Genomic DNA, 19,221 nt, shown 5'->3' on the forward strand with positions numbered 1-19,221 from the left:
GAGAGGGACATGTGTAGGGGGGAGAGCTACTCTCATTCAGGAGTGGAGAGGGACAAATGTAGGTGAGAGAGCTGCTCTCATTCAGGAGTCAAGAGGGACATGTGTAGGTGAGAGAGCTGCTCTCATTCAGGAGTGGAGAGGGACAAATGTAGGTGAGAGAGCTGCTCTCATTCAGGAGTCAAGAGGGACATATGTAGGTTGGAGAGCTGCTCTCATTCAGGAGTGGAGAGGGACAAGTGTAGGTGAGTGAGCTGCTCTCATTCAGGACTGGAAAGGGACACATGTAGGTGAGAGAGCTGCTCTCATTCAGGAGTGGAGAGGGACATGTGTAGGGGAGAGCTACTCTCATTCAGGAGTGGAGAGGGACATGTGTAGGTGGGAGAGCTACTATCATTCAGGAGTAGAGAGGGACATGTGTAGGTGGGAGAGCTGCTCTCATTCAGGAGTGGAGAGGGACATGTGTAGGTGAGAGAGCTGCTCTCATTCAGGAGTGGAGAGGGACATATGTAGGTGAGAGAGCTGCTCTCATTCAGGAGTGGAGAGGGACATGTGTAGGTGAGAGAGTTGCTCTCAGCCAGGAGTGGTGAGAGACATGTGTAGGTGAGAGAGCTGCTCTCATTCAGGAGTGGAGAGGGACATGTGAAGGTGAGAGAGCTGCTCTTAGCCAGGATTTTAGAGGGACATGTGTAGGTGAGAGAGCTGCTCTCATTCAGGAGTGGAGAGGGACATGTGTAGGTGAGAGAGCTGCTCTCATTCAGGAGTGGAGAGGGACATGTGTAGGTGAGAGAGCTGCTCTTAGCCAGGAGTTTAGAGGGACATGTGTAGGTGAGAGAGCTGCTCTCAGCCAGGAGTGGAGAGGGACATATGTAGGTGAGAGAGCTGCTCTCATTCAGGAGTGGAGAGGGACATGTGTAGGTGAGAGAGCTGCTCTCATTCAGGAGTGGAGAGGGACACATGTAGGTGAGAGAGCTGCTCTCAGCCAGGAGTGGAGAGGGACATATGTAGGTGAGATAGCTGCTCTCAGCCAGGAGTGGAGAGGGACATGTGTAGGTGAGAGAGCTGCTCTCATTCAGGAGTGGAGAGGGACATGTGTAGGTGAGAGCTGCTCTCATTCAGGAGTGGAGAGGGACATGTGTAGCTGAGAGCTGCTCTCATTCAGGAGTGGAGAGGGACATGTGTAGGTGAGAGAGCTGCTCTCATTCAGGAGTGGAGAGGGACATGTGTAGGTGAGAGAGCTGCTCTCATTCAGTAGTGGAGAGGGACATGTGTAGGTGAGAGAGCTGCTCTCATTCAGGAGTGGAGAGGGACATATGTAGGTGAGATAGCTGCTCTCAGCGAGGAGTGGAGAGGGACATGTGTAGGTGAGAGAGCTGCTCTCATTCAGGAGTGGAGAGGGACAAATGTAGGGGAGAGAGCTGCTCTCATTCAGGAGTCAAGAGAGACATGTGTAGGTGAGAGAGCTGCTCTCATTCAGGAGTGGAGAGGGACATGTGTAGGTGAGAGAGCTGCTCTCATTCAGGAGTGGAGAGGGACATGTGTAGGTGAGAGAGCTGCTCTCATTCAGGAGTGGAAAGGGACACGTGTAGGTGAGAGAGCTGCTCTCATTCAGGAGTGAAGAGGGACATGTGTAGGGGGAGAGCTACTCTCATTCAGGAGTGGAGAGGGACATGTGTAGGTGGGAGAGCTACTCTCATTCAGGAGTCGAGAGGGACATGTGTAGGGGGAGAGCTACTCTCATTCAGGAGTGGAGAGGGACATGTGTAGGTGGGAGAGCTACTATCACTCAGGAGTAGAGAGGGACATGTGTAGGTGGGAGAGCTGCTCTCATTCAGGAGTGGAGAGGGACATGTGTAGGTGAGAGAGCTGCTCTCATTTAGGAGTGGAGAGGGACATATGTAGGTGAGAGAGCTGCTCTCATTAAGGAGTGGAGAGGGACATGTGTAGGTGAGAGAGTTGCTCTCAGCCAGGAGTGGTGAGAGACATGTGTAGGTGAGAGAGCTGCTCTCATTCAGGAGTGGAGAGGGACATGTGTAGGTGAGAGAGCTGCTCTTAGCCAGGAGTTTAGAGGGACATGTGTAGGTGAGAGAGCTGCTCTCATTCTGGAGTGGAGAGGGACATGTGTAGGTGAGAGAGCTGCTCTTAGCCAGGCGTTTAGAGGGACATGTTTAGGTGAGAGAGTTGCTCTCAGCCAGGAGTGGATAGGGACATGTGTAGGTGAGAGCTGCTCTCAACCAGGAGTGGAGAGGGACATGTGTAGGTGGGGGAGCTGCTCTCAACCAGGAGTGGAGAGGGACATATGTAGGTGAGATAGCTGCTCTCAGCCAGGAGTGGAGAGGGACATGTGTAGGTGGGGGAGTTGCTCTCAACCAGGAGTGGAGAGGGACATATGTAGGTGAGATAGCTGCTCTCAGCCAGGAGTGGAGAGGGACATGTGTAGGTGAGAGAGCTGCTCTCATTCAGGACTGGAGAGGGACATGCGTAGGTGGGAGAGCTGCTCTCAACCAGGAGTCGAGAGGCACATTTTTTGAAAATATATGTTTATTGGCATGTAAAGTTATTGTCTAATACAGTACAGTTGCAATATTCAATCGTTCTACAGTATAGTTTTAACATTCCAGCCTCTATTAGCCACATATCTTATTGTACATTATCAGTGGTTGAAGAACATTGCAGAAAACAGTAACATATATATACATCAGTGAGGTAAAGAGTCATCATTTCTAGCAGTATAGTTGTTCTATAGAGTGTAACCTATGAGTGTTCATCCAATGTCTTCTGGTTAGAGGTTTTTGGTGTGTCATTCAAAGAGGCAATCAGCGCCACCTAGTAGAACGCATTACTTGGTGTTCAGATAGAGGCTATTAGTGGGGGGGGGCACTGGGAGAAAATCATGATCCAAACCATGAAACTGAAATAGAATGGAGAAAACTAAGGAGGGTCTGCTACTATGCTGCTGGGGGTAGAGGGGGCAGTGTCTCTATTATGTCTGTGGGTTCAGGTGTCAGGCAGGCGACTCAGGTTTTGCGTTAATGGTGTCTGGCTTGCATAGGTCCAAGGTGTGGGCCTCATGCATCAGAGCTCATGCCATGGGTGTGATCAGTGGAGGTGTCATAATACTGGTACCGCCATCCACCTTTTCCTGTCTGTTTGCTTCATGTTTCTCATGGTCCCTCTCTCCACATTTTACATGCCTTCTGGTTCTGTATCTCAGTCTGTACCCAGGTGTTTCCAGTTGTCCAAGATCTCTTTCCATAATGCTGCCAGTGTGGGGGTCACCATCTCCGCATATTCTGGCAAAATGCCCCCTTCTATTGCACTTCTTACATGTGACACTTTTGGCTGGGCATTGAATATTGTTGGCTAAATGATTATTACTGCCACACCTAAAACATTAGAGGTACCTTTTGTTAATGGGAGGTTTGTTGTGCAAACTTCCCTTTCCTTTTATTTTACAAACTTCACTTTTCTCCTCAACTTCCTCAATGCTGGCCACTTCGTCAGCGGGGAACTTCATTTCTTTAATGCACTTAGCTGTGTGTTCCACTGACTGAGCAATGGCAACTGCTTCCCTAAGACTTGGGTACTTGGCTAGTAGTTTTTCTTGTATACGCACATTGTTAGTGCAACATACTTATTGGTCTCTTGTAAGAGAATCCTTGAGGTTCCCAAAATCCCATAATTGACTTAGAAGCCTCAGCGCTGCAATGTAGTTAGTATCAAAGCTTTATTTCGATATAGAAATATCTTAAAAGCACAAAACAATAAAAATACAATTCATGTTATTAGTTAAAACACTTATAAAATAATTAAAAAACACGAGATAAAACAGCATTAAACCATTTACAGCTTTGAATCGGTTAGAGAAAAAAAAACGGGGAATTGCCTAAGAAAAATTCATCACATAACTTTGAATCTGATCACCCATGCCCAGCTAAGGAATTTAGCTACCCCACAGGCCAGTACTGTGTTAGGATCAGATTGTAAAATTCTTAGCGCTGGGGCATAGCCTCTGGTCTCAAGTAGGCGGCAGACTGGTTTTAGCCATTTGGATCTGGGCTTATTATAGGCACTGAAAACAAAAAAGACATGAGGGATGGTTTCCAGTTCAGCGCTACAGTGCGGGCAGGTGGCAAGCGTCTGATAGGGGGGTTTCCATTTAGAGGTGCGTTCACGGACTGGTAGGGTTCCCATTCTAAACTGAACATATAAGGCCCTATCTTTGGGTTTTCTAATGAAGTCCATATAGGGTTCAAGCAAGGGTACTGTCTTGTGCAGACGAAACTCGCCAGTGAGTCTACCCAGGTTATCCGCTCTAGATTCTTGGGCGTCGACCCACAGCCAGTATGCCCGCTTGACCTCCAGTTTAGATATTGAAGCACCGGACTCCCATACGACCCATAAGCCAATGACCGTAAGGAGCTCCTTCACTTTAGAGAGCCAGACAATTTTGTGAGCCCCCTGCAAGTTCATAACTTCTCTAAGGCCGTCTGCGTAGCTCTCTAGCTCTGATGTGCGCCACAGGCGGGCCCAATAGAGAAGCGGACGCAGAATTATGAGATCTTTGATAGATCTGTGTCCAAGATCGTATTGAATGGGTTTGCTTGGGGTACTCCTGGGGACCGACAAAAGCTCCTTGTAAAATTTGTTCTCTGCCATTACGAGGGAATCAATATTATTAAAACCCCAGAGCTCTGCTCCGTACAGTGCACTGCCTACTGCTTTAGCGGAATTGATCTCTAAAGCAGGAGCTATGGGTCTAGATACTGAGGATCTATGTTCCCTGCTTATGACGCCCACGACCCGTTTGTGGTTTAAAGACATTTTTTCAATGTGAGAGTTCCATTTAAGTTGGTCGGATATCCTAATCCCAAGATAGTCAAACATTTTAACCCGTTCTAATGGCTCTTCATTAAGAGTGAGCGTGCGATTAGCTTTCCTACTGGGATTAAAAATAAAGGAGCTTGGTTTTAGAAGTGTTAATAACCAAGCCCCTTAGATTACAAAAAGCACAAAACCGATCCAGTAATTTTTGGAGCCCCATGGGCGTTTTGGAGACTAGTAGTGTATCGTCAGCAAAGAGCATGGCGGGGACTTTCACACCGGCAAAACTAGGGGCGTCAGCATCAATATCAGATAAAAAGGAAACCACCCCATTAACAAATAAGGAGAAGAGGGTCGGCGCCAAGACGCATCCTTGGCGGACACCTCTGTTCACCGGGATTTTTGCAGTTATCTGCTCCTTCGTTCCCCACCGAATGCATGCGTACGTTCCATCATGCATGCGGGCCAACAGGTTCAGAATGGGCAGAGGGAGCCCCATCTCATGAAGAACCGCCCACAGGCGCCCTCGGGGGACCAGATCGAATGCGGTCTTCAGATCTATAAAGGCCAAGTACAAGCCACCCTTACCAATCGAGACTGTCTTCCAATGGAGCAGTAACAGCCTGAAAGCCTGATCTACAGTGCTTGTGCAGGCCCTAAAACCCGCCTGGAAGGGGGAGATAATGTTGTTCTCCTCTGCCCAAGAGAGGATCCTTTCCAGAAGGACTCTGCCAACCACCTTCTGGCCAGCGTCAATCAAGCTGATCCGACGATAGTTGGCAGGGTCACCCCTTGGCCCCTTCTTGTAAATAGGAATCACTTCAGCCCCCCTCCATGAGTCTGGGACTGGAGACCCAAGGAGGAGGGCATTAGTCAAGAGGGAGAAGTACTTGGCCCATTGCTTAGGGCTGGCACGGAACAGATCACCCGGAATACCATCCTGGCCCGGGGCCTTGCCTTGGACAGTTTTACTGATCGCAGACTCAACCTCACTCTGCGCTATAGGATCGATAAATGAGGGTGTATCGTACTGGGGTAATATACATTCTGCTGTCACTTCGATGTTCTCGGAAACCCCTACCCCTGCGTACAGTTTCCTAAAATGATCAAACCATTCCCTATCCGTGATATGGTTGGGTAATAGGTCTGAGCCACCTTCATTATTTTTTCTTACTGAAGCCCAGAATCGTTTACCGTTCCTGTTTTGACTGGCCAGTTTTAACTCTTCCCAGTGGGAATCATCCCAAGCCCTCTTTGCCACTAATAGTGCACGCCTGTACACAGCTCGGGCTAAACAAACCTCGGTTGGATCTCGGGTTTTGATGGCACAAATCAATTTGGACTTAGCCCCTCTACACTCGTGGTTATACCACCTGGCTGTGGGCTTCCTACGCTTCGATTGGCTTGCCCCACATCCGTCAAGGAAGAGAGCGGCCATCCTGTCGATTGTCTCCACATAGACCGTGTTAACCTGGACAGAACCGGGATCATCAGTACAGAGTTCAAAAAGCTTCAGGTCTGATCTCTTACGATCTCCCCCAGGGCATTTGTCTTTTGCTCATTGATGGCAAATTTATGCCATTTAATGAACCTTTTACAATTCGAGGGTACTAATTCTCTGGTCGCCATTGTTAATCTATTGCTGGGCAGGGGATTCCCCACAGTTATCAGGTTGCACAGGCTAGGGATAGTGGGTTATCAACACTATGGATAGATGGAATAACTACCATATCTGACACATATCTGACACATATCTCCACAATCTCTTATCAACCAGGATGTAGTCAATTCTGCTGGGGCAACTAACCCTATTATAGGTACCAGCACCATGGAAGTCAGATGGCGTGCGCCCATTCACTGCTACCAGAGCATGCTCCAACACCAAGGCATTCATTTGGATAATGACAGGTGTCCATTTTTTGATTGGCACAATCGCCAATTGCTGGATTCCCCATCTCGCATCTTCCTCCAATAAACCTACCGCGCCGTCGACAGCCAACGGTTCGAAGGTACAATTGAAGTCGCCAGCAATTAACGGCAAAGTATCTGGGGAGCAGTTACGAAGTGAGTCTGCAAGTAGGGCAATGGTTGGGAATTTATCACCCCCTGGTATACCTCTAGCATAGATGTTAAAAACTTCCAGGATCACTGGGGCTTGGGGAACCCGGATCATTAACCTCATCATATGGTGGGAGATATTGGGGGAGTATGAGATCTTACAGTTTAAAGAGATTTTAACCCAGACGAGCAGGCCGCCAGACGGGCGACCCCGTCTAGAGGAAGTAGCTGGGACGTGGAAGGTGGAGTAACCAGGCTTGTACACCGGTTCCAAACACCATGTTTCTTGAAAGATGCACAGGTCATACCTTCCAATTAGTTCATTCCAATCGGGAAGTGCTGTTTTATTCCCAAGACCTGCGACGTTCCAAGAGACAACACTCAAATGTCTATTCTGGCCGTTGATATATAGTGTAACAGGTTCGTTTCCATGGCCATCGGTGGAAGTCGGGATGCTGGGGTTAGCGGAAACTATAAGCTCCTTATGCCCAGAGTTACCAGTATCCAGCGGGGCAAAGTGGTCCACCTCGATTCTCTTGCACGAGGTACGGTCAGTACCCTGTGCCTTGTGATTGACATCCCTGTTTGTCAAAGGAGAGAGCTCTGGAAGTGGCTTACCACAATTTACATGTAACCTATTTGGGCTACTGGCTATGTTTTCTGTAGTCGGGGTTGGAACTATAGAAGGCTGGGAGAGTCCTGGGGATTCCAAGAGTCAATCGACAGCCTCCAGTGCGCTATACCGATTGTGACAAGGGATAGGGGGTTGAATAAACTGGGGGCCATACCATTCATCACTACACTGGTTACCGCCATAGTTAGGCCTTCTTCCTCTTCGCTGTATCAAGTTCCATCCTTCTACTCCCCGCCACCTAGGGTGAGGCAGTTCAAGTCCCTGCGCACCTCATGCCTCCTCCCTCCCCAGACATTATTGGTGTCCCTCATCCAACTCCAGCCATTATCCAGCTGCTCCCCGGGCATGTAAAAATAGGACAATGGTCTGGCCACAATCGCGGTACCGTTGGTTCCAAGTTTCCCCATGCAAATGTGCTCCACAGTTCGAGGATCCTCGAAAGTCACTACAACACAATCCCCCTGCACTACTGCTTTCCTATTGAGGCCCACCCAGGGCGCTCTCTCAACCATCAAGATGTTACTGCGGGTATTAGGTGGCAATGGGTGAATATTAGCTAGCCAATGGCATACCTTGTTTTTGAGCGCCCAGAAAGGTTCTAAGGATAACTGGGCCAATTCCGGTACCCCTGTCAGAACGATCACATAGCGACAGGCGTCTGGCGGTAAATTGATATTTCGACGCTTCTGGCTCTTTGCGGGATGAGTTAAATCCGATTTTGGGGTGGGGGCAGCGTGTCTATTCATCTTAGCTTGGTTAGTAGACTCAGCTAGTGCATGGGACTGGACACTCCCTTTTTTGGACTCAGGATTGGGGCAGGTCAGCAGTGGAGTCTTAGGTGTGTTATTTTTTGCTACTGCTAGTCGTTTGTTAACTTTTTGGGGGTTACTGGCTGGGACAATTGCATGGGTTGCCCTATTAGCAAGGTGAGTTGCCTGTGGTCTTAAGTCCTTATGTAATTCCTGAAGCTGTTTTTCAATTCCATGAAGCCTAGCTTCTAGGGGAGCAAGTAGGGTTTTAATAATATTAGTCAGGGCGTGGGCTAAGAGCTCATCCCCACCAGCTATGCCTCCTGATCTACCTGCTCCCGACCTGTCAACTTTAGGGCTATCTTCGAGGATGACAGCCAGGGTGTTATCCAAAATAGTGTCATCAAGTATACTCAATGGTAATCGTAAAGTCTCAGGTCGGGCCTCTTCCATCCTAGTGTTGCTCCCAACGGATTCTATGTTAATTTCCCTCACCTCTTCTATGCTGCCTCTCTCCCTAGTGTGAATGCCAGTGCTTCCGAGTTTTACTACACTGGCATTCTTGGTGATAGGGATAATGGTGTTGGGACTGCCTACATTTGGGGATAGCCCCCTCCCGCTTCCCCCTCTTTCGAATAGTGGAATTCTCGGTTATGGAATCAGCCAAGGTAGCTGTTAGACTAGAGTCAGATTGGGTTTGGGGCTGGGCGTCAGAAGGTGTAAGGTCTGGTGCTGCTGACTACCTGCAGATGACATTATGGAGCTCAGCGTGGGTCAGCACAGAGTTAGTAATACTTAGGGAGGTGTCGGGAGTACGCACAGAACCAATATGGCCCAAGGATGACCTTTTTGCTGCTACTAGTTCTTGGGAAACCCTTCTTTCCATTAATACGATTCCTTGGTCTATTAAAGAGTTAGTACGAACAATGAAATCGTCAAGAGTTCCAGTCAGTTTTTTTCTAGCAACCGCCGCAGCCATACTTCTAGTTTCGCGGCATTCCATTGACTATGCAAGATGCAGAAAAGGGTAAGTCTGAGGATCAGCAAAGACAGGTCCCACTTTAGATACCCTACTGCATTAGTAATAAACAATAAGGGCTCAGCCAGAAGCTACCATAGGGGCATAGATATAACCAATGCAGGCTTACAGTTCTGATGAATAACAATCGGTTGACAACCAGGGGCTAAGGCGCAGTCCAGTCTCTTCAGGCCTCTGAGGGCCACAGATGGCCTGCCCTTTGCCCGGGCTTAGCCCCGGGCGCTCCCGCGACGCAGGGGGTGATAGTCTTTTTAAAGCGCCTCCGTGCGCTCTAGTAACGGCGTCAGGGTGCGCGCCGCAGGTGTACACAGGATAGCGAGTCCTCCGCTCGGCGGCCGCTAGGGTGTAAAGAGCGGCGGCGGGAGGACTTGCGGTGCAGGGCGCTGCCCGGTCCCGTTAGGATAAATCCAGCAGGTATGGTCTCTGGTCCCAAAAATACTATTTCCAGCTAAGGAGCAATGTAGTTGGTTACTGTCTCTTGTTTTTCTTGCCCCCACAGAAAAACCTGTGACATTCTAAAACCACATTGTTTTTGTCCCCAAAATGTGTTTCCAGTTTGAGCATAGTATTTGCAAAGATGTCTAGTTCTTCTACTTCACTTTCTCCCTGAATTTCTGGTTCAGGCAATGTTTCATAGATTTTGCACCCATGCACTCCCAAATTATGAAGAAGAATATGTTGCTTATGCAATGCTGTGAATTATTCCCCCCTGATGGCGATTAAATACAACTCAAAAAATGTGGCCCAGTCTTTCCAGTATACTTCAGGTTCTCCATTCTCATTAAGGAAGGATGGGGGTTGACTCATGCTCGCCGCAGCCATCATAATGAAGCAAGGTAATGGTGTAGGAAGGTCTTTGGAAAGTGGATGTTGAAGTGAGATGCAGGCTCGCAAAAATACAAATGCAGTGGTAGATCTGGCAGTCAAGGGGGGTCCCCAACACCATGCACTCAAACATATCTCTCCACCAAATGGCTGGTGGATGAAGTTATGAATGAGAGGGACTCCCAGACAGGCTGCAAATTAAGCTGCAGTAATGCTACCAATTCATGTAGTCAAGGGGCGAAAAGGACTCAGGCAACAAGGCTGTGTCTGCACACAAATGTGAAGGCCCACCTTACATGGTGCAAATAGTCATATAGGTGAAATAGCCGAAGTAACAGGGAGCCACTCACCCAGGCATTTGATGAGGGAGAAATGGTGAGAACACAATGTTTTGAATGCCTTTAGAGCCACTAGTAGTGAAAACTGACTGAAATACCCTGTATAGACTGGGCTCCTCAGCAACCGTGAAAAAGAAGAGCCAGAAGAAGAGAGTAGCGTATCCTAGCAGCATCGTGCCAGAAGCTCGCTGAGGTAACAACAGATTTCAGGACGTTGGGTGTACCGCTTCTGCAATAAATGGTCCTGGTGGTCCCACGCCGTAGTGCAATGGCCACTGGAGCTCCACACTGACACGTCGAGTCGCACGTCCAGGGCACAATGCTGGCAATTGAGAGAGTGTGAGGCCGACCACACTCGAGCAAACTGCTGCTGAGGAGGAACTGCTGGTACCACACATCAAATCTCCTTGGGACACCAGTGCCAGTAAAGATGGGCCCACAGGCTTCCAGGACTACTGGAGTCTCAGGCTTAGTGAAAGTCACAACTCCACAATCCTCAAGTGCACAGTCAATGAGAAGGGCACCGACACAGCATCGCTGCACAAGTACACACACGATGCCTCGCCAGCTCCAAAACTGCTGAAAAGAGTGCTCTATAGAAACAATCTGCGGGCCACAGGCACTGAAGTACAACAGGTTCAAAAGGACAGTTGGTTCTGCCAATATTGTTCAGCTCCGCAACAAAAATAACCTTGCGATGGTGTGGCGGACGATGTGCAGCACAACCAGAGTCCAGGATCAGCAAAGAAACAAGCGAGGAGCAACTTGAAGTTCCTAGCGCAAGGCTGATAAGGGTGACGACCAGAGGAAAAGCTTCCTAACCAGGCAGGTGAAGAGTCCTATCTTCCTATAATTACATGTACGTTTTTTCAAAGAGGATGGAGAGAGCACTTAAAGGGGAAACGGCCAAAACTGCCCTCTGCGCAGTGGTTTGTCGCCAGTGTTGGAAGTACAGAATCACCAGGAAACCGAGGTAAGTTCCAGAACTAGTTTATTGGCCATCCACTCTCCTCAACTGGAGAACACTGTCAACATTTTAAGGTGCACTCTGGAGAGAGAGTCCAAGAGGGGGAAAAGGGTGGGGGTGGCAGGGATGTACCAAAGGAAAGAGAAAAGAGGGAAAGGATGATTACAACACGTGCAATTGGCCCCACCATCTACGGCGCAGTTCTTCCACACCCATTAGATGCATTTCTTGGAGCATAGCAATATGCACTTTTCTATGTCTGAGATAACTGTATATATTATGCCATTTGTCAGCAGTCCCCATCCCTCAGACATTCAATGTCAGATATTTAAAGTCCTGAGCAGTTGTTGCCATGATTGGTGTATAGGTAATGATGGCCGTCTAACATATGCACTTGAACTCGCAGCCCATTGCATCCATCCCAGTCCCCAGCAGGGACAAACAGAAAAAATTGTAAAGCATTCCCCAAGCTTCAACTGCCTCTCCCCAGGGCAGATCAGCAATGGCAGCCCATCCAAACTTCACACAACCTTGCAAACTTTGACATTAGCAAAGTACCACCAGCCTCCAAGTCCCCACTCATTCCTCACCCTCTGCCTGTTTCTCTCATTCCTCACCCTCTGCCTGTCCCTGCTCATTCCTCACCCTCTGCCTGTCCCTGCTCATTCCTCACCCTCTGCCTGTCCCTGCTCATTCCTCACCCTCTGCATGCCTGTGCTCATTCCTCACCCTCTGCATGTCTGTGCTCATTCCTCACCCTCTACCCTGCCCTTCTCATTCCTCACCCTCTACCCTTCCCTTCCCATTCCTCACCCTCCACCCATCTCTTCACATTCATCACCCTCCACCCATCTCTTCTCATTCCTCACCCTCCACCCATCTCTTCTCATTCCTCACCCTCCCCCATCTCTTCTCATTCCTCACCCTCCCCCATCTTTTCTCATTTCTCACCCTCTACCCATCACTGCTCATTCCTCAGCCTCTTCCCATCCCTGCTCACTCCTCACCATCTACCCGTCCCTGTTCGTTCCTCACCCTCTATCTGTCCCTGCTCATTGCTCACCCTCCACCAGTCACTGCTCATTCCTCACCCTGTACCTGTGCCTGCTCATTCCTCACCCTCTACCCATCCCTTCTCATTCCTCACCTTCGACCCATCTGTTCTCATTCCTCACCATCTACCCATCCCTGCTCATTCTTCAAACTGTCCCTGCTCATTCCCCACCCTCTATCCGTCCCTGCTCATTGCCCATCCTTTGCCCATCCCTGCGGAGTACCCCAAGGATCATCGCTCACCCCCACGCTCAAAATCTACATGGCTCCCCTCACTGCCATCTCTGTCAGTGCATGCATGGACTCAGCATAGTATCCTATGCCGATGACACCCAGCTCATCCTCTCCCTCACGAAGGAACCCAACACCACCGTACTCAGCTTCCAGGAAAGCATAAAAGACAATGCATCCTGGATGAGCAGCTGCTGTTTGAAGCCTCCACTCGAAGAGGACAGAAGTCATCGTCCTCTGGCCCTCCCCCTCAGCACGGGACAACACCTGGTGGCCCACTGCCCTCGGCAACCCACCCACCCCCACGGACCACACCCAGAACCTTGGCATCATACTCGACTCCTCCCTCACCATGACCCAACATATCAACGTTGTTGCCCCCACCTACTTTAATACCCTCAGCATCCTTCAAAAGACTTTCAAATGGGTCCCCTCTGAATACAGAAAGACTGTCAGCCACGCACTTATATCAAGCAGGCTGGACTATGTAAATATCCTTTATGCCGGAAACAACAAATCCCTGGTACACAAACTCCAGACCATCCAGAACACTGCGGCCAGAATGGTCCTCTGCATCCCACAACATGAACACATCACCCAAAACCTGCAAGACCTCCACTGCATCCCCGTAGAGAAGAGAGTAACTTTCAAGCTACTCTCCCACACCTACAAATCCCTCCACAACAACTGGACCAAATACGTCAAATAAAAGACTTCCTTCCAAGTACCCAAGAAAAACCTCCGCTCCACCTCCCTCACCGAAACCCCACGCAGCCACAGAGTCAGAGCGGGTGGAAGAGCATTTTCCTACATCGCGGCAAAGACCTGGAATGAGCTCCCGATCAACATCCTACACTGCCCCACTCTGCACACCTTCAAAGACCCTCAAGACCCGGCTCTACGGCTGACCCAGAGCTGCACCCCCCACCGCCAGCGACTTGAGACCCTCACGGGTGAGTAGCGTGCTTCACAATTCTCTGATTAATTGATTGATCCCTGCTCATTCCTCACCCTCTCCTGCCCACCATGGTCTGCTTGTTCTACATAACCGAAAAACGTGTTCTCCCCTCTCTCCATTGTTTCTTCCCTTATTTTTACCCGTCTTGCCCCCCTCTAAACCCTGATGTGTTAAACACTCTAGTTTGACATTGGTTTTTATCGTAATCATATCTCGCATATGTGGTTAAAGTTCCCTGCAAAGCGTTGTAATGCACAGTCCTTCTTTAACTAGAAGCTGGCGGTGCCTCCCGCCCTCAGATCACCTTTGTGAATAATTCTTGCACCAGATGAAAGAACGCAGCAACATCTGGCTTTCTTGCATCTCTACAGGTTCTAGACCACATTATCCTCCAGTGAAATAAGAGCATTACTGAAAGAAGAAGATGATGAGGACCCTCCTCTCCAATCAGCGATGTGGAAGAAATGGCAGCCTCCAATGGTTCACCCTCACAGGTGAGATAGCAGGTGATGCACACCTCAGCCCATGTGGATGTCAGGGAAATGTGTACAATCTGAGGGGCCTCCTAGGAGCTGGCCCTGACTTGGATACCATCCCTGGCCAAAGATAAAGTAACACGTTTTAGCACTTTACTCTAAGGACAGGGATAACAAGCATTCCAAGGCTGACAGGTGGAGATGCTGTGGACTAGAAACTGAGAAGTTATAATGCAGTGCACACCAGTGGCGTGACAGTGGCCCGGTGCCCCTGCGGTGAAGGGGGGGGGGGGGTGTGGGGGGTGCCTCCAGCACTGTGCAATTTCAGAGAGGTACTGCTGGAATTGCAGCTCAGCCTGAGACATGGATCCTGACTTTGGGACACCACTCCTTCTTGAGGGGCTTTCTTGTACATTGCTTGCCAACAGGTTGCATTGTATATATTGATGGACGCAGACCGCGGATTGACTCCATCTTCCTCGACTGAAATTCTAGAGACTGATTTACTCTATATAAGTCTTCTGCATCATTTTATTGGACCATCAAACCATATGCCAATGGAATTTCATGTTACACATTTGTTAACCATGAGAAAGTGTTGGCTGCATTGGACATATCTGAACAACTGTGTTTCTGATTGCATTCTTATATCCTTACCCTGTATTAGGGACAGATGCAATTCACATTGTGTGTTGGATTACTAAACACGTCCTATCCATCTGTTTACTCTATTGGACACATTTGTACTACATGTTTGCTATAAAAACCTCTTTTGCTATGTTTTAAATCATGCTATTGTTAACAAATCCGTCATCCTTGCCATCAAATTACGTTTTGATTGGATTTACTGAAATGTGTCTGGTGCTCAAGACACTCATTTAACGAAGTTCCACAACTTATTCAGGTGTTAGGTGCCTGAAGGGCAGGATTGTTCCCTCCACATTGAGCAGTCGCTCAGTCCACTAGCTTGGCCTCCACATTGACCAGTCGCTCAGTCCAATAGCTTGCCCTCAACATTGAGCAGTCGCTCAGTCCACGAGCTTGTCATCAACATTGACCAGGTGCTCAGTCCACTAGCTTAACCTCCTCATTGACCAAGCGCTCAGTCCAATGGCTTTCCCTTCACATTGACCAGTCGCTCAGTCCACTAGCTTGCCCTCCACATTGACCAGTCGCTTGATCTAATAGCTTGCCCTCAACATTGAGCAGTCGCTCGGTCCAATGGCTTGCCCCTCCAAATTCACCAGTAGCTCAGTCCACAAGCTTGTCATACACATTGACCAGGTGCTCAGTCCACTAGCTTGCCCTCCACATTGAGCAGTCGTTCAGTCCACTAGCTTGCCCTCCACATTGACCAGTCGCTCGATCCAATAGCTTGCCCTCCACATTGACCAGTCGCTCAGTCCACTAGCTTGCCCTCCACATTGATCAGTCGCTCAGTCCACTAGCTTGCCCTCCACATTGAGCAGTCCCTCAGTCCACTAACTTGTCATCCACATTGACCAGGTGCTCAGTCCACTAGCTTGCCCTCCACATTGAGCACTCGCTCAGTCCAATAGCTTGCCCTCCACATTGACCAGTTGCTCTGTCCAGTAGCTTGCCCTCCACATTGACCAGTCGCTCAGTCCAATGGCTAGTCCTTCACATTGACCAGTCGCTAAGACCACTAGCTTGCCCTCCACATTGACCAGTCGCTCAGTCCAATAGCTTGCCCTCAACATTGAGCAGTCGCTCAGTCCACGAGCTTGTCATCCACATTGACCAGGTGCTCAGTCTGCTAGCTTGCCCTCCACATTGATCAGTCGCTCAGTCCACTAGCTTGCCCTCCACATTGAGCAGTCACTCAGTCCACTAACTTGTCATCCACATTGACCAGGTGCTCAGTCCACTACCTTGCCCTCCACATTGAGCACTCGCTCAGTCCAATAGCTTGCCCTCCACATTGACCAGTTGCTCAGTCCAGTAGCTTGCCCTCCACATTGACCAGTCGCTCAGTCCACGAGCTTGTCATCCACATTTACCAGGTGCTCAGTCCACTAGCTTACCCTCCTCATTGACCAGTCGCTCGGTCCAATGGCTAGTCCTTCCCATTGACCAGTCGCTAAGACCACTAGCTTGCCCTCCACATTGACCAGTCGCTCAGTCCAACAGCTTGCCCTCCACATTGACCCGTCGCTCAGTCCACAAGCTTGTCATCCACATTGACCAGGTGCTCAGTCCTCTAGCTTACTCTCCTCATTGACCAGTCACTCAGTCCAATGGCTTGCCCTTCACATTGACCAGTCGCTAAGACCACTAGCTTGCCCTCCACATTGACCAGTTGCTCAGTCCAATAGCTTGCCCTCAACATTGAGCAGTCGCTCAGTCCACGAGCTTGTCATCCACATTGACCAGGTGCTCAGTCCACTAGCTTACCCTCCTCATTGACCAGTCGCTCAGTCCAATGGCTTTCCCTTCACAATGACCAGTCGCTCAGTCCACTAGCTTGCCCTCCACATTGACCAGTCGCTCGATCTAATAGCTTGCCCTCAACATTGAACAGTTGCTCGGTCCAATGGCTTGCCCCTCCACATTCACAAGTAGCTCAGTCCACAAGCTTGTCATACTCATTGTAAGCATGGGCGGAAAATCCGTTCCGCTCGCGGATTTCGCGGATTTTCGGTAAATTCGCAATCCGCGAGATTCGCGAATTTCTCGCAAAATCCGCGAACGGAACGGATTGGGTCAAAAGTTCAAGCTGACTTTTGTAACTCTTTTAGAATGGTGCCGGAAAGCTGCCAGAGCCATTCTAAAATAGTTACAAAAGTCAGCTTCAACAGGAAGCTCTAATAGATAAAGTAAAGCAGGTGCTGCTCAAATTCAGTCACACAATCATTAATCACCCCAATCTTGGGCTGATTAATGATTGTGTAACTTAATTTGACCTTCAACTGGAGCACCTGCTTTACTTTATCTATTAGTGCTTTCTGTTGAAGCTATTTCTAGCTATTTTAGAATGGCGCTGGCAGCTTGCCGGAGCCATTCTAAGTGGGGCTGAGGGCAGAAGGGCACAAAAGTGGTACAGAGGGCAGAAGGGGACAAAAAATGAGTGGGGCAGAGGGCAGAAGGGCACAGAAACGAGTGGTACAGAGGGCAGATGGGCATAAAAACGAGAGGGTGGCAGTGATTAAGCAGGCAAAACCCCCCCCGAAATTGCAAAGCGCCTCGCGAACACGCAAAAATAAAAAAATCTGCGAATTTGCGAATTTTGCGGATTGCCAATTCGCAAATCCGCAAATTCGCAAATTGCCAATTCGCAAAATTCGCCCATGCTTAACAAATTGACCAGGTGCTCAGTCCACTAGCTTGCCCTCAACATTGAGCAGTCGTTCAGTCCACTAGCTTGCCCTCCACATTGGCCAGTCGCTCGATCCAATAGCTTGCCTTCCACATTGACCAGTCGCTCAGTCCACTAGCTTGCCCTCCACATTGATCAGTCGCTCAGTCCACTAGCTTGCCCTCCACATTGAGCAGTCGCTCAGACCATTAACTTGTCCTCCACATTGACCAGGTGCTGAGTCCACTAGCTTGCCCTCCACATTGAGCACTCCCTCAGTCCAATAGCTTGCCCTCCACATTGACCAGTTGCTCAGTCCAGTAGCTTGCCCTCCACATTGACCAGTCGCTCAGTCCACGAGCTTGTCATCCACATTGACCAGGTGCTCAGTCCACTAGCTTACCCTCCTCATTGACCAGTCGCTCGGTCCAATGGCTAGCCCTTCACATTGAACAGTCGCTCAGTCCACTAGCTTGCCCTCCACATTAACCAGTCGCTCAGTCCACTAGCTTGCCCTCCACATTGACCAGTCACTCAGTCCAATAGCTTGCCCTCAACATTGAGCAGTCGCTAGGTCCAATGGCTAGCCCTTCACATTGACCAGTCCCTCAGTCCACTAGCTTGCCCTCCACATTAACCAGTTGCTCGATCCATTAGCTTGCCCTCCACATTGACCAGTCGCTCAGTCCAATAGCTTGCCCTCAACATTGACCACTCACTCGGTCTAATGGCTTGCCCTCCACATTGACCAGTAGCTCAGTCCACTAGCTTGCCCTCCACATTAACCAGTCGCTCAGTCCACTAGCTTGCCCTCCACATTGATCAGTCGCTCAGTCCACTAGCTTGCCCTCCACATTGAGCAGTCGCTCAGTCCACTAGCTTGCCCTCCACATTAACCAGTCGCTCAGTCCACTAGCTTACCCTCCACATTGACCAGTCGCTCAGTCCAGTTGCTTGCCCTCCACATTGACCAGTCGCTCAGTCCACAAGCTTGTCATCCACATTGACCAGGTGCTCAGTCCACTAGCTTATCCTCCTCATTGACCAGTCAATCAGTCCAATGGCTTACCCTTCACATTGACTAGTCGCTCAGTCCACTAGCTTGCCCTCCACATTGAGCAGTTGCTCAGTCCAATGGCTTGCCCTCCACATTGACCAGTCGCTCAGTCAACAAGCTTGTCATCCACATTGACCAGGTGCTCAGTCCACTAGCTTACCCTCCTCATTGCCCAGTCTCTCGGTCCAATGGCTTGCCCTTCACATTGACCAGTCGCTCACTCCACTAGCTTGCCCTCCACATTGAGCAGTCGTTCAGTCCACTAGCTTGCCCTCCACATTGACCAGTCGCTCGATCCAATAGCTTGCCTTCCACATTGACCAGTCGCTCAGTCCACTAGCTTGCCCTCCACATTGATCAGTCACTCAGTCCACTAGCTTGCCCTCCCATTGAGCAGTCGCTCAGTCCACTAACTTGTCCTCCACATTGACCAGGTGCTGAGTCCACTAGCTTGCCCTCCACATTGAGCACTCCCTCAGTCCAATAGCTTGCCCTCCACATTGACCAGTCGCTCAGTCCACGAGCTTGTCATCCACATTGACCAGGTGGTCAGTCCACTAGCTTACCCTCCTCATTGACCAGTCGCTCGGTCCAATGGCTAGCCCTTCACATTGAACAGTCGCTCAGTCCACTAGCTTGCCCTCCACATTAACCAGTCGCTCAGTCCACTAGCTTGCCCTCCACATTGACCAGTCACTC

At 49.6% G+C, this 19,221-nt stretch overlaps 1 protein-coding gene across 1 annotated transcript in view; it reads left to right on the forward strand.

The window, feature by feature from the left end:
* Nucleotides 1–14,041: 14,041 nt before the first annotated feature.
* The window catches only part of LOC147706629 (cell adhesion molecule CEACAM21-like), a 46,512-nt gene continuing 41,332 nt past the window's right edge, over nucleotides 14,042–19,221 (forward strand). Inside the window, exon 1 of the mRNA XM_086929108.1 lies at nucleotides 14,042–14,167. Within this exon, the coding sequence (XP_086785234.1) occupies nucleotides 14,098–14,167 (70 nt within the window). The 5' untranslated portion in view covers nucleotides 14,042–14,097. The remainder of the gene's footprint in view (nucleotides 14,168–19,221) is intronic.

Source organism: Lissotriton vulgaris, chromosome 7 (assembly GCF_964263255.1).
Source record: "Lissotriton vulgaris chromosome 7, aLisVul1.2, whole genome shotgun sequence".
In the NCBI taxonomy this organism is placed as follows: Eukaryota; Metazoa; Chordata; class Amphibia; order Caudata; family Salamandridae; genus Lissotriton; species Lissotriton vulgaris.